Here is a 22,522-nt window from a genome sequence, read left to right on the forward strand (position 1 = left end):
GTAATATTTTTTGGCTCAGACCAAAAAAAAAATCAGAACTGCACATTCGAGGATATCAAAATATTGCAGGGAAGAAAACATGGATGTGAACCAGCACTACAGGGCAATCCATTGATTGGCTCGATCATTTAGTGCAGGCAAACAAGGCATTCACTTTACAGAAGAGGGAAATATGACTTACGTTCACAAGATGGAACCTTGCCATCCCATCCCTCAGCTGTACATTGCAGATAATCTCTACCCACCAATTTGTATCTAGAAAAAGGTAAGCAAGACACCTGTATTAGTCACCTGAACGTACATTGGGAAACTGATATAGTTTGCTGACCAGAGAAGAAATTAATGTCCACAAAGGAAAAATCTGCTCAACTATCAACAAACACTGCTAAGTCAAATCAAGCGTGGGATGATGTCAGCAGAAAAATGACTTGGAATCAAATGGAATTATTGTGTTGTGAAAAAAAAATCTGGCCAGACTCTGTGGCCGGGATTCTCTGAGCCTGCGCCTGGTTGGAGGATCACCGGGGGGGAGGAGGGGGGGGCATGAGAATCCCGTCACGCCGCTCCAATGCCGGGCCGCCGATTCTCCGGTCGCCGGTCAGGGGCTGTTGAAAGCGGCCCCAGTGGCAATTCTCCGAGCACAACGGGCCGAGTGCCCTCAGAGTTCCACCAAGTAAGGAAAGTATGGGCCGGGATTCTCCCCTACCCGGCGGGGCGGGAGACCCGGGCAGAATGGAGTGGCGGGAACCACTCCGGCGTCGGGCCGCCCCAAAGGTGTGGATTTCTCTGCACCTTTAGGGGCCAAGCCCTCACCTTGAGGGGCTAGGCCCGCACCGGAGTGGTTGACGTCCCGCCGGCTCGTTTGGAAGGCCTTTGGCGCACGCGCGGGATCGTCACCAGCTGCTGACGTCATCCCCGCGCATGCGCAGGGTGGGGGTCACCTCCGCGTCGGCCATGGCGGAGGCTGACACGGTTGATGCGGAAGGGAAAGAGTGCCCCCACGGCACAGGCCCACCCGCGGATCGGTGGGCCCTGATTGTGGGCCAGGTCACCGTGGAGGCAACACCCGGGGCCAGATCGCCCCGCGTCCCCCCCAGGACCCCGGAGCCCGCTCACGCCGCCTGGTCCCACCGGTAAGGTAGGTGGTTTAATTCCCGCTGGTGGGACTGGCATTACAGCAACGGGACTTCGGCCCATCGCGGGCTGGAGAATCGCTGTGGGGGGCCCGCCGACTGGCGCGGCGCGATTCCCGCCTCCGCCGATTCTCCGGTGCCGGAGAATTCGGCGGCTGGCGGGGTCGGGATTCAGCCGCCCCCGGCGATTCTCCGACCCGGCGGGGGGTCGGAGAATCCCTCCCATGGTTCTGTGAGCATGACTATGTCAGGCTTGTGCTTGATGGGGAGGCACAGTGGGATTGTCACTGGACTAGTAACCCAGACACCTAGAACACTGCTCTGGGGTCCCTGGTTCAAATCCCGCAACTGCAGATGGTGAAATTTGAATTCAATAAAACAAATCTGGTGATGACCATGAGACCATTGTTGCAAAAACCCATCTGGTTCCCTAATGGAAGGGAAGGAAATCTGCCATCCTTACCTAGCCTGGCATATATGTGACTTCAGACCCACAGCAAAGTAGTTGACTCTTATCTGCTCTCAAGGGCAATTATGAATGGGCAAAAAATGCTGGCACAGCCTGTGATGCCCATTAACAAATAAAAAAACCTTGGCCGGGATTCGCCTGGGGCTGGCGTCAATCCCGCCCCCGCCATATCCCGAATTCTCCGCCCCCCAAGATTGGGCGAGGCCCGGAATCATGCCACGCCGGTCGGCAGGCCCCCCGCGGCGATTCTCGGCCCGCGATGGGCCGAAGTCGCACCACTGACAGGCCTCTCCTGCCGGCGGGAATCAAAACACATACCTGACCGGCGGGATTAGCGGTGCGGGCGGGCTCCGGGATCCCGGGGGTGCCCCCACGGTGGCCTGGCCTGCGATCGGGGCCCACCGATCCGCGGGTGGGCCTGTGCCGTGGCGGCACTCTTTTCTTCCGCCTCCGCCATGGCCTTCACCGCACCTTTGGGGTGGCCCGACGCCGGAGTGGTTCACGCCACTCCGACACGCCGGGACCCCCCGTCCTGCCAGGTAGTGGAGAATCACGGCCCTTGTTTGTGAGACAACACACCCAATTTTCGCACAAGCCCCCCCCCCCCCCCCCCCCCCCCAGATGTTAGGAAGAACTTTGCAAAGTCTACAAGGCTGAGTTTGCCATTGTCATTTCTGGTTCCCAGGTTGATTATGTCCAAGGCTAAATTTTCCATCTCACCATTCACATTCCAAACACAGCATAAACAGCCCTGACCGTGATCAGTATGAAGACTATTTTTTTTTAATTGCCAGTGCAGCACTAAATTGGAAGCTTCACTCAGAAATGTGAAGAAGACATGGCCATTTGAAATTGTCTTATGCTCAAATATTAAAATAGTCTTTCACCAAAGTTGTTCCGTAATTTACATGAATCCTCACCCAATGTCACAATAAAAGGTAACTTTATGTCCAGCTATCTTATAACATCCATTCAGAATCTCCCCGGGATCACCACACTGTAATGCTGCACAGAAAATAAAAAGTAGAAGTGTTACAAAATCCCATAATATCTAACAGTTCTCTCATTGCAGTTTAGGTCTTTAATTTGAAGATAATAAACTACCACCCAATTTCAGAGAATATCAACTTACCTTAACTTTGGAATGCAATTTTCAAAATTTCAAATGATTAATAGAATATAGTCCTGTACTGCAAATGTGTTGGGGCGTTAATCACACAAAACCAACTCTGCTGGACAGAGCATGGGAATTTTATGCCTGATACCAAGCTCTTGAAGTATTAACTCCACTCGGAACACTGTCGTAGCAGGAGATTCCCAGCAGGAATATGGAATCACTTTCGGGAAAGCCTCAAAGCATCACTGAAGAAGTCAAACACACCCATAAATTTATGGAAATCCCTGGCTTTTGACTGATCAAAATGGAAAAGGTTCATTCGGGACTGAGGCTTTGTCTGGAATACACTCGTGCTGTTGGTTTCAACTAGATTGCCGGCAGGATGGGAACCAGTGGGCAGATTCACAAAGGACATGTTCAGGGCAGGGAAGGGAGACAGAAAATTAGCGAGTGACTCTGAAAGACAGAAGAAGCAAAGGTTAAAAAGTGTACAGCAGAAGAATCTGTCAGTGTTCAAAGATATGTATAGATAAATGCAAGGAGGATAGGAAGTAAAGTTGAGAGTACAGATAGACACATGAAAATGGACAGGATTCTCTGTTCGGGAGGCAAAGTGCTGATGCCAGGACTGAATTCCGAGCGGTTCAGGACATGCAAATAGGCCAACACTCTGCCAGCGCAAATTCAGAGCATTTAACCGCTGGGGCAGGGGTTCGCACCAAAGCGGTGTCTCTGTGGGAGGGTCCCTCTAGTGAGGGGGGCTCTGTGGGGGTTCCTCTAGTTAAGGGGTCCCTATGGGTGTTCCTCTAGTTACAGGATTCTTGTGGGGTGCCCCCTATTTAGGAGGGGCGGGATTCTCCAACCACCCCCGCCGGGCCGGAAAATTGCCGGGGAGCGGCGTGAATACCGCCCTGCCACACCGACGCCGGCTGCCGAATTCTCCAGCGCTGGGGTTTTGGCGGGGGTGGGAATCACGCCGCACTAGTCGGGGGCCGTTGGCAGCGACCCCCCCACCGATTCTCCGCTCCCCGATGGGCCGAGTGGCCACCCGTTTTCGGCCGGTCCCATCAGCGTAAATCAAACCAGGTCCGTACCGGTGGGACCTGACTCTGCGGACGGTCTGCGGAGTCCTGGGGGGAGGCGCGGAAGGATCTGGCCCCGGGGGGGCCCCCACAGTGGCCTGGCCCGCGATCGGGGCCCACCGATCCGTGGGCGGACCTGTGCCGTGGGGGCACTCTTTCCCTTCGCGTCGGCCGGTGTAACAGTCCGCCATGGCCGGCACAGAGAAGAACCCCCTTGCGCATGCGCTGGGATGACACCAGCACACGCTGGCACTCCCACGCGTGCGGCAACCTGCGTCAGCCGGCGGAGGCCCTTCGGCACCGGTTGGCGCAGCACCAACCCCACTGTCGCTGGCCTAACCCCTGAATGTGTGGAGGATTCCGCACCTTCCGGGTGGCCCGACGCCGGAGTGGTTCACGCCACTCCTCGGCGCCGGTACGGCCCATCCCGTCGGGTACGGGAGAATCCCGCCCGAGGTCTCTAGGGAGTCGTCCCTCAGCGGGGCAGGAGTTTGCACCAAAGAGCCTGGCAGCTGGAGCTGTTTTAAACACTCCATTTTACACAATCTCTGCAGCCACCAAGATGGCTCAGGTTGGGAATACAAGTTTTCCCCCTCACCCCTGTACTGTAAATCAACACCGATCCCCCCAATCGCAAAGCAACCCCCACTCCTGGAGTTTCTGGGTGCCATCTTCCCCCAAGCATGGGGGTGACCTTCCCCTCCCCGGAGGGACCTCTTAAAAATGAAGACCCCCAGAGGCCCCCTAATAAGAGGGACAACTCCCAGAGACCCAGAGGAGCCCCCTAACTAAAAGAATCCCCCCCCCCCCCCATAGGGACCCGCCACCTAAAGGGACCCCACACAGAGACTCCTAACTAGAGGGACAGAAGACTCACCCATGACCCCCACCACTGCGGTTCACCAGCCATCTCCTCCTGATGAGACTGCCAGCACTGACTGCCTCTGCCACCATCTCCCAGGCAGTGGTCAGGAGGGCAGGCTTGAATCTGCAGCCCACCCGAGGGAAGAGGATGTCCCCCTGCTCCTGACTGCACCTCAGACATCCAACCTCAGGGTGCTGGTCTTCTCTGAGCCATCTTGGTGGCTGCAGTGAGTGCGTGGTAAGTGGAGCGCTTAAACAGTTCCAGCTGCCAGACTCTTTGGCATTAACTTCCACCCCAGTGGTTAGAATGTCCGCGGGGCTTGGAATTGCTCAGAATTTATGCCAACAGAGTACTGGACCATTAAAATCTCCTGAATTATTCCATGAATAGCGCCCCCAATGGCAATGCGAATCACACATAATTCAGTTCCGGTGTCAACACCGAGGTCGCGATATATACAAATAAGAACAGAGTCCCGTAACCAGCGGTTTGGCCAGGTGTTTCTTGGCACTCGCAGTTCTGAGAAACACAATGATATCTATTGAACCTCGGCTTCTATTTGGTGCCTCAGTGGGGAACACCCCAACAAGGCTGCACTTAGTCCCATTCCTTTCACTGAGGAGCTCCGCTTGCCGGAGCTCCTCAATGCAGGAGGAGATCGGGATGCCATTTCTAAATGGCGTCCTGACCTCTCGACCCCCCCTATGCAACCTCCAAACGCTCAACTAACCTATAAGGGTACTCCCCCCACACTTCACTGCACCTGTGGTTGAGTATGGGGAGAGGTACAAAGGACACAAGAGGTGAGGAAGCAGCGGGATATGGAGGGGAGGTGGGTTGGGTATGAATGGAGGGGTGGTGTTAAGTGTTAGGGCCTAAAAGTCATTAACAAAGTTGGGCTGATGTACCAGTGCAAGGAGGCAGGTCTTCTAACCTGCCCACATTAGCATCTGCCCACCTGCTCCAAGAGGAGGTAGCTCTGATCCAGCCCCGTTACCCCACCGCAAAAATAGTGCGGGTGGACAATATCTGGCAGGAGCCAGGATTGTAATGCCAGGAAATCTTCTAACTTGTGATTTCCACCTCAAATTGGAACATCTGGCCCATAATGTTTGGTATCCACCTGGTTTCTAATGGTGAGAGACTAGGAGTTGTGAAGGAGAAAAGGCATGGTGTCCATGTACTTAAGCCACTGAAAACTAAGTACATAAGCGCATCACATCATCAAGTCCATTATTTTAAGGATGTTGTAAATCAAAAGTGAGAAAGGGACTTCAAAACCTCTTATCCCATCTCGAAGATCACCAGCAGAATTCTCTGTCGACGGCATGGGGTGGCCACATTAGGAAACCCCATTGGCCAGCTGTGGGAACGGAGAATCCATGCAGGAAAATGCGGCTGCAGCCCTGAAGAATGCCACCCGTTGTTTCCATTTTCATAGCATTATCTGCTCTACCTCAGGGCCACCACCACTTAAAATCTTCCATCATGTTTATGTCATCTCCTTAACATTTATTACTTTCACTCAAGCTTGATCAGCAAATTAATACAACATATTAACTATAGGAAGGTAAGTATATAACATGAGCAAGCAAGTTGGATGTCAACCTGAAAATCCTTCTAACACTCGCCAATGGTAGTGGCAACAATGGAAGAGATCCTTGGTCAAACATGTGAGGAAAAGATGGTTAAAGCTTCCACCCATCAACATCTATAGCTCCTGGCAAACATGCATGTAGAATGGGATGTTGCCATAGCAACTTGGACTCACGGAATGGACTGTAACACACCAAACTTTTCAACACACACCAAAACTCAGTTCTTTGCCCCAACACTCCCATTTGCAGCATGGTAGAAGATTCTGGAAGGAGCAGAATTGATTTGATGAGTGGCAATTTCTCATTTTACACATTATGTTCCTTTAATTTGTAGTGTTAAATTAAAGCACTGAACAACGATTTCACTCAAATCGAGGCAGTCAGAACGCCAAGCCAGCGAATGTCAAAATGTCGGGAACAAAATTTGGATGTAAACAAACACCAATTTCAGTAAAAGTGGCTCAATCACTTAGTACAGAGAAGCAAGTTAGTCACTTCACAAAACAGAGTAATATAACTTACATTGGCAGGATGGAACCTCACCATCCCATCCCGCAGGTGTACATTGGCGATAATCCCTCCCCACCATTTTATATCTATAAAAAACAAACCACATGTGTCAGTATCCTGAAGGTGAACTGGGAAACTGGTGCAGCTTGCTGACCAGATAAGAAATCTAAGGCCCACAAAGGAAACATTTAAAAATACAATTAACAAATGGTGTTTAAAAATCAAACATAGAACTAGATTAGCATAACAAGAAATAGGAATCAAATACAGTTTGTGTTGTTAAATGTGAAGAAAGGAGCCGGTCAGGTCCCATATGCTGCTCAGAGCTCTGATGAAGAGTCAGCCTGACTTGAAACGCTGGCTCTGTTCTCTCTCCACAGGTACTGTCAGATCGGCTGAGATTTTGCAGCATTTCCTGTTTTTGTTTCAGATTCCAGCATCCACGGTTATTTGTTTTTATGTTACTTTCTTGTATCCAGCTCACCTTGGAGCTGTTTTAAAATATAATTTAAACTCTTTGTGAAGCGAACAGATGTAGACATCCAGGGGGCGAGTCTTCAAAATGGAGTCCACGTGTTTGCGCCGTCGTGAACGTCGTCGCGTTTAACGATGGTGTGGTTTAGCACACTGGGCTAAATCGCTGGCTTTTAAAGCAGACCAAGGCAGGCCAGCAGCGCGGTTCAATTCCAGTACCAGCCTCCCCGAACAGGCGCTGGAATGTGGCGACTAAGGGCTTTTCACAGTAACTTCATTGAAGCCTACTCGTGACAATAAGCGATTTTCATTTCATTTTCATTTCAAATGGGCACAGGGCAACCGTTTCTGGCCCCACAGGGGGCCAGCACGGCGCTGGAGCGGTTCACGAGCGATCAGTGAGCCCTAAGCGCAGGTCAGACCCCATCGGAAGTCCCCCCGTTGAAGAAGCGCTTTTCCTCACCCCACATGCCTCCCTCCAACCGTTCGTGCTGAGTTCCCGCCGGCAGCGACCAGGGGTGAATGGCGCCGGCGGAACTCTGTCATATCCACGCGGCCGCTCAGCCCATCTGGGCTGGAGAATCGGCGGCCCCGCCAATTCCAGCGGCCCGCAGCCGGCGCCTGCCAACCGTGCCAGTGCAAATGGCGCCCATTCTCCGCAACTCGGAGAATCGCATGCTGGCATCGGGGCGTCGTGGCGCGGTTGCGCCGATTCTCCGGCCCGGCGCGGGGTTCAGAGAATCGCGCCCCCAGCGTTCATCTCAAAAAATCAAGCGAGGCATCTGTAACACCCAACATTTGACATTCCCATCCTTGCATTCATATTCCAATCCCTGCACCAACACCCCTGACCTATATCAACATGAATATATTTTTTAATTGTCTACGGCACAATAAATTGAAAGCCCCAATCAGAGTTCACATGGAAAGCCCACATCGAAAATGTGAAGAATGAGAGATAAACATCTAAAATTGTCTGAATCATAACATTAAAATAGTATCGTCCTTCACCACAGTCACTTAGTCAATTTTACTCTGAATACTCACCCACTGTCACAATAAAAAGTAACTTTACTTCCAACTGTGTTATTTCCATAATAATATCCATTCACAATCTCCCCAGGATTACCACATCTTATTGCTACAAAGGAAATAAAATGAGAAAGGGTAGAAATGTGACAAACTCCAAAATCTTCAACAATTTCTGTCATTGCTATTCATCGTGAAGATGATAAGCTGCTGCACAATTTCCTAGAACATCAGGTTCCCATGGGTGGGATACTCCGGTCGCCCAGCTGCATGTTTCTCGCCGGCGCGCTGTTCGCTGGTGGCGGGATTCTCTACTCCCGTCGCTTGTCAATGGGATTTCCCATTGAAGCCATCCAAAAACATAATAATAGATTTCCACCGACTTAATTTTTGGTGAGAGAATGGGAGTTGTAGTGGAGCAAAAGTATTTAGGTTTCCTTGTGCGTAATTCACTGAAAAATAATTGGTGCGTCTCTCCATGCACCCAGTGTGCACAAGGCAAACTTTCATCTGTTTTCATAGCACGCTTTACCTGGAACAGGTCACTGACTAACCTGATTATCGCTTGTGGGACACCACTCCACACCAGGCATAACTGACCAGGGGCGAAATTCTCCGACCCCACGCAGGGTCGGAGAATCGGCTGGCGGCGGCATTATTCCCGCTCCTGCCGGGTTTTAAAATCTCCGACCGGCCAAAAACCGGCGTTGTGCAAATCCCGCCGGCAGCCTCTGAGAACAGCTGGCGCCGGCGGGATTTCATTATATTTTTACTTTCACCAAATCTCCGGCCCGTATGGGCCGAAGTCCCGCCGACGTGGCCACGGGTCACGTCGGCGAAAAACAGAGTAGCTTTAAAACGGCGTCAACCATTGATGATGGTTGACGCCGTTCAGTGACCTGGGGCGAGTGGGGGGTGGGGGGGAGGAGGAGAGAGTCCAGGGCGTTTGTGTGGGGGGCGTTTGGGGGGGTGGGGGGGGGGGGAAGAGAGAGAGTGTCCCGGCGTTTGGGGGGGGTGGGTGGGTTGCGGCGTTGAGGGGGGGGTTGCGGCATTGAGGGGGGGGTTGCGGCGTTGAGGGGGGGGTTGCGGTGTTGAGGGGGGGGGTTGCGGCGTTGAGGGGGGGTTGCGGCATGGGGGGGGTGCGGCGTTGAGGGGGGGGTTGCGGCATTGAGGGGGGGTTGCGGCGATGAGAGAGGGGGGGTACCGGCTTTGAGAGAGATGGGGAGGCAGCATTGGAGGTGGGTAGGGGGTAGAGGTGGTGGGGAGGGGGGTAGGGGGTGGTGGGGAGGGGGTTAGGGGTGGGGAGGGGGTGGGTAGGGGTGGTGGGGGTGGGTAGGGGTGGTAGGGGTGGGTAGGGGTGGTTGGGGTTGGGTAGGGGTGGTGGGGGGTGGGTAGGGATGGGGGAGTAGGGGTGGGGGGTAGGGATGGGGGGGTTGGGGGCAGCGGCGCCCCCCCTGCCCCACCCCACTACCCCTACCCCCCTCCAATGCCCCTACCCCCCCTCACCACCCCTACCCCCCCTCACCCACCCCTACCCCCCTCACCACCCCTACCCCACTCACCACCACCACCCTACCCCCCTCCAACGCCGCCACCCTCTCTCTCAACGCCGGTACCCCCCCCCCCCCTCCCCTCTCAACGCCAGTACACACACCCCCCTCCCCCTCCCGCTGAAGGCGGTACCCCACCCCCCTACCTCCTCCCTCTGAGGGAGGCCGATAACCCACACCCCCCTTCCCCCTCCCTCTGAAGGCCGGTACCCCACCCCTCCCCCTACCTCCTGAAGGGCCGGTACCCACCACCCCCTCCCTCTGAAGGCCGGTGCCCACACCCCCCTCCTCTGAAGGCCGGTGCCCACACCCCCCTCCCTCTGAAGGCCGGTACCCACACAGCCCCCTCCCCCTCCCTCTGAAGGCCGGTACCCACACCCCCACTCCCCCTCCCTCTGAAGGGCCGGTACACCACATCCCCCCCCTCTCCTCCTCTTCCCCCCCCTCTCCTCCTCTTCCCCACCTCTCTCCTCCTCTCCTCCTCTCTCCTCCTCTCCCCCCTCTCCCCTCCCTCTTCCCCCTCTCTCCTCCTCTCCCCCCCCTCTCTCCTCCTCTCCCCCTCTCTCCTCCTCTCCCCCACCTCTCTCCTCCTCTCCCCCCTCTCTCCTCCTCTCCCCCCTCTCCTCCTCTTCCCCCCCTCTCTCCTCCTCTCCCCCACCTCTCTCCTCCTCTCCCCCCTCTCTCCTCCTCTCCCCCCTCTCCTCCTCTCCCCCTCTCTCCTCCTCTCCCCCCTCTCCTCCTCTCCCCCCCCTCCTCCTCTCTCCCCCCTCCTCCTCTCCCCCTCCCTCTCCTCCTCTCCCCCTCCCTCTCCCTCTTCTCCTCTCACCCCTCTCCTCCTCTCCCCCTCCCTCTCCTCCTCTCCCCCCTCCCTCTCCTCCTCTCCCCCCTCTCTCCTCCTCTCCCCCCCTCTCTCCTCCTCTCCCCCCTTTCTCCTCCTCTCCCCCTCTCCTCCTCTCCCCCTCTCCTCCTCCCCCTCCCCTCCCCCCCTCTCCTTCCCTCCCCCTCCCTCTCCTCCTCTCTCCCCCCTCCCTCTCCTCCTCTCCGCCCTCCCTCTCCTCCTCTCCCCCCCTCCCTCTCCTCCTCTCCCCCCCCTCCCTCTCCTCCTCTCCCCCCTCCCTCTCCTCCTCTCCCCCTCCCTCTTCTCCTCTCACCCCTCTCCTCCTCTCCCCCTCCCTCTCCTCCTCTCCCCCCTCCCTCTCCTCCTCCTCCCCCCTCCCTCTCCTCTCCCCCCCTCCTCCTCTCCCCCCTCTCCTCCTCTCCCCCCCTCTCCTCCTCTCCCCCCCTCTCCTCCTCTCCCCCTCTCCTCCTCTCTCCCTGTCTCCTCTCTCCTCTCCTCCTCTCCTCCTCTCCCCTCTCCTCCTCTCCCCCCTCCTCCTCTCCCCCCCCTCCTCCTCTCCCCCCTCTCCTCCTCTCCCCCTCTCCTCCTCTCCCCCCTCTCCTCCTCTCCCCCCTCTCCTCCTCTCCCCCTCTCCTCCTCTCTCCCCCTCTCCTCCTCTCCCCCCTCTCCTCCTCCCCCCTCTCTCCTCATCTCCCCCCCTCCTTCTCTCCCCCTCTCTCCTCCTCCCCCCTCTCTCCTCCTCTCCCCCCTCCTTCTCTCCCCCCTCTCCTCCTCTCCCCTCTTTCCTCCTCTCCCCCCCTCCTCCTCTCCCCCCTCTCCTCCTCTCCCCCCCCCTCTCCTCCTCTCCCCCCCCTCTCCTCCTCTCCCCCCCCGTCTCCTCCTCTCCCCACGCCGGTACCCGTCCTCTCTCTCTCAATGCGCCACTTCTGCAGCGCATTAAAATGATGCGTATCGCATCGGTCCGATGCTGGTCCCTCCGGGAACGGAGATTAGCGGCCTAAAAGAAGGCCCCGACGCCGGAGTCATTTGCTCGCCGGAAATCGGCGTCACGACGGTCTGCGGAGAATTTCGCCCCAGGAGTCTCTCCCACTCTTACTGTTTGCCATTAGCTTTTTGGAAGAATTTTGTAGGTTGTTACTCAGCCTTTTTGGCCACATTATGAACGCACGTTCCTCAGCCTTCAAGTTCTGGGGTGGGACTCAAATCTCAAAGATAGCCTCTGGCTCAGACACATTAGTGGACCAATCAGGGCACCTCTTCTTTGTATATAACAGGGATTGTCAGATCCTCTGCACCCCCAGTGTAGACAGCAAGCTGAATGCACTGAGTTGTTTGGCTGTTGGTTCTGTAAATAAAAGGGATTCTGGTGATAGGACGTCTGCCTCCATGGACTTATTATAGAGAACTCGTCCACAGGTACAAAATATTGTCAAAATTGTCAATGCAATATTGTCCATTATTTCAAAACTGAGGAGGTTTCTTCAATCTTACTTATCTGTCTCAAAAACCACTGTTTTCCAGTTCCATAGGATTATCTGTTCTGCCTCCTTAGCACAACCACTAAAATCCTCCTCCACGGGTGAAATCTAACTGTCTTGCTGTGCCCGACTTGGGACACAATGGAGTTGGTAAATCTCCAGAGAGGCCTCTCACGAGATTTACCCAGTTTGCTACACCTTGCGAGATCGAACCGGATCTCGTGAGACATCGCGATCTAGATCCTGCCCACAATGGTCAGCACCCAAATCTGCATAACTGCACACTTTGATATGCACTGGTCAGAGGTACCCAGTTAGGGGTAGAAACCCTGAGCGAGTGCTGATTTATTCTGGTCTCCACCAATGTGGACCAGGCGTACTGACACTTGTGGGGGGGGGGTCTCCCAGGCGATTGTGGCCCCTGGGTGGTCAGGCGCTGGGCAGGGTGATACCCTGGCAGTGCCACCTAGGTACCCTGGCAGTGCCACCTGGGTATCCTGGCAGTGCTTCCTTCTGCACTGTAGGGATTCTATGAGTCTATGATTCTATTCCTCTTTCCTCCTGTGGGACCCGGAAGGGCAGGAATGGTTCCACAACTCCAACTGCTGAAGTTCAACTCTTCCCCACACCCCTTGCCCCCTAAACGGCATTTCCAAACCAACAGACCTGCTGCAGCTAGGACTACCTGATACTGTGGCAGCCCAGACCTGGTGGTAGCTTGGGTGGTACTTAACTTGTAGCTATAAAGCCATGTCCTGCGCAAATGAAGCCTGACCTTCAAAATAGATCCAACATCCTGCCATGACTACTGGGAATACAGTCATATTGTCAAGCCTGACAACTGCTGGAATTGCATTCCGGAAAGGAAATTCAACACTGTATATGTGATCATAAAATTATGGCATAATTAAGAGGATAAGATATTGTATTAAAGCATTAGTTTCTTCTGCTCATTGGGTCACAGAAAAGCATTACAATATTTTTAAAATAGCAAAGTGCCATGCCAACAGGGAAAATTCCCAACCCAATGTTCATACATTTATAGAGTTCCAACAGGTTTGCTAAAAATGTGCCTTTTATCCTTTGATTCCTTGGTCAAGTAGTAAGAGTTGATTACTCACGTAGACGACAGGTAGGTGGAGGTGGTGTAAATGTGTTATTCTCATTGCATTCGATGACATTGTTGCCATACATTTCATAACCTTCATTACAGCTGTAGGTGATCGTGTCCCGATGTTTGTACATAGGTCTAAATGCACTGACGATGTGGCCATTTGCAAGCAGATCAGGAGACTGACATCCAATCGCTGACAAGAGAGTAATGCGTTAGTCTTCACAAAGCAACTAACTGTATTTATGATACTGAATGAAAGTCTTCATGGTCCAATACAGCTGTTCCCATCTTAAATCAAAGAATGTTACATTTGTTAATTAATCGATAAAAAAATACATTTCCCACTGAACCATGCACGGGGAGATGTGGGGTGGGAATACAAACTAAAAAAAGTTCTGAACTCCATTAAAAAAAGAAACAAGTCAAAATTATAAAAATTAAAAAAAATCTTCTGCAGCAATGATGAAATCTTGCAGAATAATATTTCTCGTACTATAATAAACAAATAGTTCAAGACGAATGGGAATTTTTAAAAGCATTATCAATTTTTGGAGAATTAACTCCAAAGTTAAATCAACAAGATCATGCAGCATAATTCAACAATAATTGATGACGTGAAAACAAATGTTTCAATTCACTCAGTAATCTCGTCGAGATAATTGTTCTGATAACACCGATTAGAAGCCATGGGTGGTATTTTACCGCCGTACCTGCCAGTGGGAATATCCAATCCCACCCACCACGGGTTTCCCAGCAGCAGAACGGACGAGCCATCCAAATTGCCATTGACTACAGCAGAACTGGAAGATCATGCTGGTGACCAATATAGAGCTACCTCCGCTGCAGGAAAGCTCACCATGGAGGGGGTTGCAGATTGGCTGGAAAATTCCAGGTCATGTGTAGGTTACAGATGAACGAAACAAAAGCATTCCGGAAAACAGGGCAAGGGGTCAAAGTAAGACTCTCCAACAGCTGAAGTTATACCTGCTGTAAAGGAAGATGGCCGTGACTATTGCAGATCAGTTATTAAAACCTCAGATCGTCACTGAAAGAAACATCCTCAACCTAACCATCGTCAGCTACTTTTTTTAAGGCCTTCTCTCTGTTCTAAAGCCAGGCATGACACCAGCTATATCAACACCGTAGCTAAAAGTGCAAGGCAGAAATTGGGCACTATAGAGTCATAGATATTTACAACATGGAAACAGGCCCTTTGGCCCAGCTTGTCCATGCCGTCCAGTTTCTATCCCTAAGCTGGTCCCACTTACCCCCATTTGGCCCATATCCCTCTCCCCACCCTGCCCATGTAACTGTCTAACGTTTTTAAAGGAAAAAAATATACCCACCTCCACCACTGCCTCTGCCAGCTCATTCCAGATGCTCACCACCCTCTGTGTGAAGAAATTTCCCCTCTGGTCTCTTTTGTATCTCTCCCCTCTCACCTTAAACCTATGCCCTCTAGTTCTAGACTCCTCTACCTTTGAGAAAGGCACCACGTCCTGGCTGTTATAGGGTGTTGGATATCTTTTGGTTGATCTTAATGAAGGATTTATAGTCTTAACTAGGTTAACTGTACGTATTTATTAATGACAAGAACCATGTACATATCTACTGTAAATGATTCAAGCTAGGAGCTGTCTCCATGCTTGCTTGTACGTATGGCTCTGTCCAATACTAGACCTACCCCTAGGTAAGGATCATGTGCTCTTTAACATCACAGTGTGGGTGGGCCTGCAGTCATCCCAATTTAACGATATATGTGCCCGACCCTTATACTACATTGGCACTTGATGTATTTCCACTCCCTACAAGGCTCAAGTCACAACTTTAATGAAACAATCATCATTTGTCTTGATGGGTGCAGCTACAACATAATTCAAGAAGCTTCAACAATATCCAAGGAGTAATTGATACCCTTGCCACTGAACTCAATATCTGCTGCTCCATCAGCATTGTCACTAAGGTACATACGACCTACCGGTTGGACTGTGATAACACACCAAGGCTAAACAGTTACTGCCTCCCCATGTGACCTCTCCATCAATGATGTTGTGGAAATGTCACCACCTTCAGGTCTGACTTGGTAATCACTGCCTTGAGTGAAAACTGAAATTATTAAAATCCAAGAGTATATCAATCATAGCCTTGTACCTTTGTTATCTGGTGATGAACTTTCAGGCACAGAAACAGGAATGTACTTGAAATTGTGGTCACTTTTATAACCAGCTGATCCGATAGGATTTCTTATCCAGCCTGGCAGAAAATCTATCATTTTATCAGGCACATATTTCTAACCCTACTTGCTTTTACTTTACATTGATAGCAATGGAATGTGAAATTGTGTTTAGTGGGGCTTGTAAAATGGATGACCAGATCCATTCCAGACTCCCGATAGGCTGCTTAGTTTGAGATTACCCACTGGGAATTTGCTACTTTCCAAATTGAGTAGGTTTGCTTCTGTTCCACACAGGGTTCAGTGGAAATTCAAAGGATTAGCATTGTAGCTTAGGGGGAGCATTTATATTTCAAAATTTGAGATCCAATTCACTTTACAGTGAATGAAGACACTAACTATAAAGTAAGAAAGTGTTGATTTTTCAACAAACTCACCTGCAACGTGACTTTATTTCCACGTGCAGTTTTACCTATTGACCACCCTCTAGAAATGTCCTGGATGCCACGGGGGTTAAATTACAGGGGCATTAGTCTAGCAAATAGAAACATGACTGCTGAAGAGAAAAACAACTGCAGCAATTCGGATTTTGTAATTTGGGATATCTGCAATTGGGTGGGTTCTTCCCTTGTCCCATTTTCAGTTGTTCTGGAACGGTGATTTCTCAAACAATAAAAAAGTCTCCATTATAAGAATATTTTGCTACTATTCAAAGTGCTTGCCATTGTGGGCTATTGGAGGTGTCCCATTACAGGATAGATGGAAGATTGTCATGTAGCGGCTAGGGGAACATTAAATTCAGTTGGAGATCTGAACAGACAGAAGATCGAAAACATCAGGGATTAACCTCATTCAAGTCAGTTGCAAAGCACATTGAAAAACCAAAGTTTACAGTTCAGAGCAGGGCATGGGCTTGCGTCTCTTTGTCATTTCCTTTCTGCCACTTTCCAATCCTACGAGTAATGGCCTGATCGCTTCAGTTCAATTGCGTGTTTTTGCTTGGAGGGGAAGCTAAACAGACAGGAAGATGAATACAGGGCGGCCAGGGTGAAGCATGAATGCTGGAAAATTAGCTGTTTGCCATTTAGGGCACTCCACCAAATTTTGAAATCTGACATATTAAACAATGGTGAAGAGAATGACAAGAAATCACAACACGGAAATGGACTAATGGGAATTAATTGATCTCTTTGGGTGTTTATGTTCCACACAGACAACCTTTGTCATTTAACCATATGAGCACATTTTTCCATTCCTTCTCCGTCATGTGTTTACCTCATTTCCCCTTAAATATATCTACTATTCACCTCAACTACTCCTTGTGGTAGCAAGTTTCACATTCTAACCACTCTTTGGGTGAAGATTTTGTTCTGAAGGTCCTCTTCTATTTACTGGTAAGTACTTTACATTTATGGCTCCTAGTTCTGGTCTCACCTGCAAGTGGAAACATTTTCTCTCCAGCAGCCATATCAAATTCTTTCATATTGTTGAAGGCCTCAATCAGGTTAAACCTTCAGTCTCTTCTTTCTTGGAGAAAAGAACCCCAGCCTACTCAATCTTCTCTGAGAGGTATAATACTCAGTTCTGGTATCATTTTAGTAAATCTTTCTTGCACCTTCTCCAATGTCTCCAAATGTCTTGTATTTAACATGGAGAACACAACTGTTGAAACTGTCTCAGAACTGTGTGGTCTATAAGTTTAACTTCATGGCCAGAAATCTCTGGCTGTTGGGATTCTCTATTCCCGCCAGCAGCACCCGGCCGGCATGTGGGTTTCCCGGTATCATGGGGTGGCTTCAATGGAAAATCCCATTGACAAGCGGCAGGAAGAGGGAATCCAGTCACCAGCAAACAGCCCTCTACCGAGAACACGCGGCTAGGGGACCAAGGATCCTGTCCAATGTCTCTGTGTTTCAAATTCAACCCTCTGGAGATGAATCCTGAGTGCCTTGCTCCTTTCTCTCAAATAGGCTTGTCAATCGAAGTCACTACTTTGCTTGATTGATGTAACAGTACCTCCAGTTACCTCTGTTCCTCCACTTATTTCCTCAAGAGTATGTCACCGCCTTATCAGAGAATCATAGAATCCTTACAGTGCAGGAGGAGCCATTCAGCCCATCGAATGTATTTCGATCCTCTGAAAGAGCACGCCGCTCACGCCCACTCTCCAGCCCTATTTCAATACCCCTTAACCTAGCCAACACATCTTTGGACACTAAGAGACAATTTAACATGGCCAATCCACCTAACCTGCTAATCCACAGACCGTAAGAGGAAATCTGAGCACCTGAAGGAAACCCACGCAGACACGGGGAGAACATACAAACTCCACAGAGTCCAAGGCTGGAATTGAAACCAGTCCCTGGTGTTGTGAAGCAGCAGTGCTAATGACTGTGCCATTGAGCTGCCCTATTTTTCCTACTATTTTTCCGATGAAGAAAATGATCACTTGTTGTCAGGAAAGCAGAAAGGGGATAATGAAATCAAACCGGAACAATCTACTGGTAGGGAGAGGTTGTTGACTGTGGGGCCAGAAGTGCGCGGCAGCCATGGATAAGGTCCCTGTATGCCCGGGCATTATATTTTACCAACTTTGAGCTGAACCAATCTCACCAAGATGCCCGGGCTGCAGGACTCTCTGCCATCGCCAGGATGCTCCGGTCCAGGGGGACAATAGATGGCACGTATGTTGCTTTGCGCGCACCAGAGCATCAGGGTGTGCCCTTCATTAACAGTGGAGTTTTACTCCCTGAATGTTCAACTTGTCTGCGACCACCACCTCCAGATCATGCATGTGTGTGCACACTTTCCAGGGAGTGTGTTTGACAGCTGCATCCTGAGACACTTGGAGACCCCCGGCATCTTCAAGGATGACGGTTGGCTCTTGGGGGACAAGATAACCTGCTGAGTACATGCTGAAGACGCCAGTACAGAGGCCGGAGACCGAGGCGAAGACCCAATGTAACAAGGCCCATGTTGCCCCCTGTGCTGTCATTGAGCGGTGCATCTTAGTGAGGCCCTGCAGTACACCCCCCAGAGGGTGCCCCGCTTTGTGGTGTCTGCTGTGCCCTCCACAACCTGACACAGCAGCGGGGTGACATGCTGGAGGAGGAGGAACATGTGGCCTCATCTGAGGAGTAGGAGGAGCTGGACCAGGAGGGACTGAAGGACGAGCCTGGGGAGGAGCTGCAGGAGGTTCTGGAGGATGGGGGTCCGGCATGCCCGGAGGACCCGGGAGGCTCTCAACCGCACCCGATTCTCATAGTGTGAGACTTTGTCAGGTCACCCCCTCCCCACCAATCTCTCTTCCCCCCCCATACCCACCCTCTTCCCAATTCGTTTAATTTCCACCCATTCTTCTACTTACCCCCCCCATTCCCTGTCCCTCCCACAACCACAACCCCCCACACCCCCGCTCTCGACTATCCTGTTCCACGCTCCAAGGGTCTGTGTCGGCACTGTCAACGGGTCAATGTACAAGGCAGGAGATTGTGATAACTCGCTGTGAGATTAGCTCTGGTGCTCCTCAGTCTATGTCAAAGTCTGACTCCTGTCTTTCTGCTGACAGCGCTCCTACACCCATTCTCTGGATGGGGTCTGCATTGGGGCTGTTTGATATTGGGCCGCTGTCCCCAGGGTGCATGGGTGGTGGGAGCGGAGGGCAACAGTGGATGGGGGTGCAGGCAGGCCCGCAGTGCAGATTAATGTGACAGAGGCTTCTCATGTATCAGGTATAACATGATTTAGTTGTGAATATTTGACATTTCCATTCACCCTAGGTACAGATATTCCCCCCTCCCCACCGCCCATTCAGTGATCCTTTCGTCTTGATCGTTTGTGGTCTAGTATTACATCGAGGTCTGTCCCCAGGATGCACATCCGAGGTGCTTTCCGCATCCTGTGGACTTTGATGCCCTAGGCAGAAGTCTTCTGTAGGACCTGGAGCTAGACTTATCTGTATCACTGGCGTTGCTGTGCTGCCCTGTTCTGCCCGCTGCCCTTGAGATGTGTCAGCGTCAGGAGGGGGGATTCTGATAAACTGGAGACCGTCGTTCACTCCTTGGTGGCAGGCCCAGGTTGGCTTCCAGCGCTTTCTCCTCCCTGACGGTGCTCATAGGACCCTGGAGGTGTCCATGGCATGGAGGGGCAGCTGGAGTGAGCTCCAGAGGCCTCTGCATCATCTGGCTCTGCCAGTCCTGGCGTCTCCCCAATGTCTGTACCATTGTGCCGACACCCTCAACGATGCTCCTCAGTGACTGGGCCATGCTCTGGAGTGAAAGAATAACAGAAAATACTGAACAACCTCAGCAAGTCTGATGGCATCTTTGGAGAGGGAAGAGAGTCTGGACGACTCTTTGTCATGCTCTGGAGTGCCTCGGCAATGTCCACCTGCTTCTTGGGCATGCACCTCATCGTCTGGGACATGACGCGAGGCCCTCAGTCATACTCGCCACAGACTGTGCCATGCCTTGGGCACAGCCACTCAAGACACTGACATCATGCTCCAGTCTTTCCACTGCGGTCATAACGCTAGCAGTGTTGGCCTCGATGCCACGCATTGGCGACATCATCTCCTGTGTTCATAGCCTGTGGGACTCCTCCAAGCAGACATGCACACACTGGAATGTCGCTGACATTCCCTCCTGATTCTCATGGCCGTGTCCTATCATCTGCATCAGCTCTGGGTTAACGTTGTCCAAAGGCTCAGCATCTGACTGGGACTCAACTGAGTCCTGGGATCCAGCAGACCTCCGACTGCTGATTCCCTTCGATGTTCCTGCCTCCACCCCATGTGCATCAGCAACTGTCCAATGCTCTCCAGATTGTGCTCCAGAAGTCTGTCCAATAATGTCGCCCACCGAGGAGTGTGTGTCTGCGCTAGTGAAAAATGGGGGTGAAAACTGTGATACCTCGATGGTGGTCTCTTCGGAGCTCTTCTCTGAGGTGTTCTCTTGGGTGCCAGCTGGGGTGAACAACTCTGAATGGCCCGGTCCTTCCGGATGGCTCAGATGGAGATCCTGTGAGACAATGGACATGTGGTCAGTGACAGGGAAGGATAATTTTTTCTGAGATGAACAACTCACTTGAGGCAAGTCATCTGGGTGAAGGCGCAGTGTAACCTCACCTCTGTGACGCAGGCCAATCTCACTGTCCGTGACTGCTGTCTCCTCAACAACCCCAAGATTTCCAGGGCTGGTTCCTCTTTGCGGGTGAGGATTTGAAGCTGTGGTGCCCGCCCACCCCTCCCTGTTGGCCCTTTCCGGCTTATTATGGACTATCTTTCCCTGCAGGGACAAAAAGAGGGCATTATGAACTGAAGCTTGATGTTTCGGGGAGGTCTGCATGTGTGGGCATGGCACCTGGGCATAAAGAGGATGTGCTGGTGGGTGCCAGTGGGTTCTGAGGAGTAAGCACGTAGATCGGATATGGGGAGGGTGCGAGGTGCCAGCCAGTGATTTCCGGGGTGGGGTGGGTTGGGGAATTTGAGGGTGCCAGGCTGAACTGATGCCAGGAGAGAGGTGGGAACTTAACGTTGCAGTTTGATGAATGTCATTGTTTTTCCTGTTTTGAACGGTGGTCCACCTGGTCATGCTGCCCGCACAGACAGCCGCTGGCACTACTTCCTAGCCGGTATTGGTGACCCCGCTACTGGTCCTCTAACCCCCTTTGAGGAATAGGGGCCGGGATTCTCCCCTACCCAGTGGGGCGGGGGGGTCCCGGCGTACCGGAGTGGCGAGAACCACTCTGGCGTTGGGCCTCCCCAAAGGTGCGGAATTCTCCGCACCTTTAGGAGCTGGGCCCGAGCTGAGTGGCTCCCGCTCCGCCGACCGGCGCAAACTGCCTTTGGCGCCCCGCGCCGACCGGCGCCACGGCTGGCCGAAAGGCCATCGCCGGCCGGCGTGAGTCCGCGCATGCGTCGGAGCGTCGAAAATCATGGAAGCGGCTCGAATTGAGTTCCAGGATTTGTTGTATCAAAAACAGAGAATGGGATTCTCCATCCCTCCAACCCAGTTTTCCCGCGTGGCGCGCCCCCACCAGCAGTGGTTTCCCGCAGCCGGCCATTTTGGCTACCCCGTGCCGTCAGGTGACCCGCGGGCATGGGTGCACTGCCGGCGGATTGGAGGATCCCACCGACAGGGAACTCTGCTCCTAATGGAGTATAAAACTAACCATATTATCAAGAGATTGATATCATCATTGTCACTTCATCGTCCAACAGAAATAGCAGATTTGTTTGAAAAAATTCCTTCAATAATGTTGTGTATATTCTGTTCTTTCACAAATCATGAAATTATTTGTCACCGTGGGAATAAAGACCAATTCAAGAGTCAACATTATTAGCCTTGAACTTCCTGTTGCATGTTTATAAAATGCAGCAGACAGGCACTTCCGCTTGCTGATTGACCTTGTGCTGACTCCAACAGATTTCTTGGAGGAATCACTGGTGATTGGGTACAAGTGGTCAGGGTGGGGGGAGGTGGGTGGGGGCGGGGGCGGGGGGGAGGAATGGAAGCTGATGACCTCAGAGAATTTAAAAATCCCAGGCGGTATTCTCCATCGGCCAATGCCGAAATTGGGAATGGCGAATAGGCGGAGAATTGGTTTTGACACTGAAATCGTGGCGGGCGTCGGGTTCCGCACGTGCAGTACAGTAAATGGCGTTTACATATCATTAGCGAGCCTGACCCGGTATTCTCCACGGCCACTGCAATTCTCCGCCTCCACCATGGGAATTCCTGACGGCTAGGTTCACTTGTGCTTTCAAAAACCGTGAAGTAGGCACCATGGCTCCTGAGGGGGAGAGAGGGAGTGCTGGAAGTGTCCAACATCGCCATCGTTTGCTGACAGTTGTGCCACTGGCTGGGGGGAGGGGGGGTGGGGCTTCTGCCAGGGTCGGGGGTAGTAGTGGGGGGTGGCCAGGAGGTGGGCTGATGGATCGGAGTGGACGGGCACGGAACACCATTGCTGCAGCTGGCAAGGCAGCCATGCAGCTGCATATGCAGCTGTCTGCCCACTGTGAACTTAGTGCCACAGTCGTATGGCTGTTACCCCAGACCACCCCCTCTAGGTGCCCTCTGGCCGCAGCTGACC

General features: G+C 52.2%; 1 protein-coding gene and 1 long non-coding RNA gene across 2 annotated transcripts in view; both read right to left on the reverse strand.

Annotated features, from left to right (window-relative positions):
* Nucleotides 1-186: 186 nt before the first annotated feature.
* On the reverse strand, nucleotides 187-6,835 carry LOC119978260. The gene is made up of 3 exons (XR_005463412.1): nucleotides 6,787-6,835; nucleotides 2,523-2,607; nucleotides 187-255 (listed from the first exon to the last, which is right to left on the reverse strand). It is a non-coding gene; the product is annotated as an uncharacterized LOC119978260 (long non-coding RNA).
* A 6,421-nt stretch (nucleotides 6,836-13,256) lies between these two features.
* The window catches only part of LOC119978177 (C4b-binding protein alpha chain-like), a 96,338-nt gene continuing 87,072 nt past the window's right edge, over nucleotides 13,257-22,522 (reverse strand). Inside the window, exon 12 of the mRNA XM_038819609.1 lies at nucleotides 13,257-13,450. Coding sequence (XP_038675537.1) covers nucleotides 13,257-13,450 — 194 coding nt within the window. The remainder of the gene's footprint in view (nucleotides 13,451-22,522) is intronic.

Source organism: Scyliorhinus canicula, chromosome 15 (assembly GCF_902713615.1).
Source record: "Scyliorhinus canicula chromosome 15, sScyCan1.1, whole genome shotgun sequence".
In the NCBI taxonomy this organism is placed as follows: Eukaryota; Metazoa; Chordata; class Chondrichthyes; order Carcharhiniformes; family Scyliorhinidae; genus Scyliorhinus; species Scyliorhinus canicula.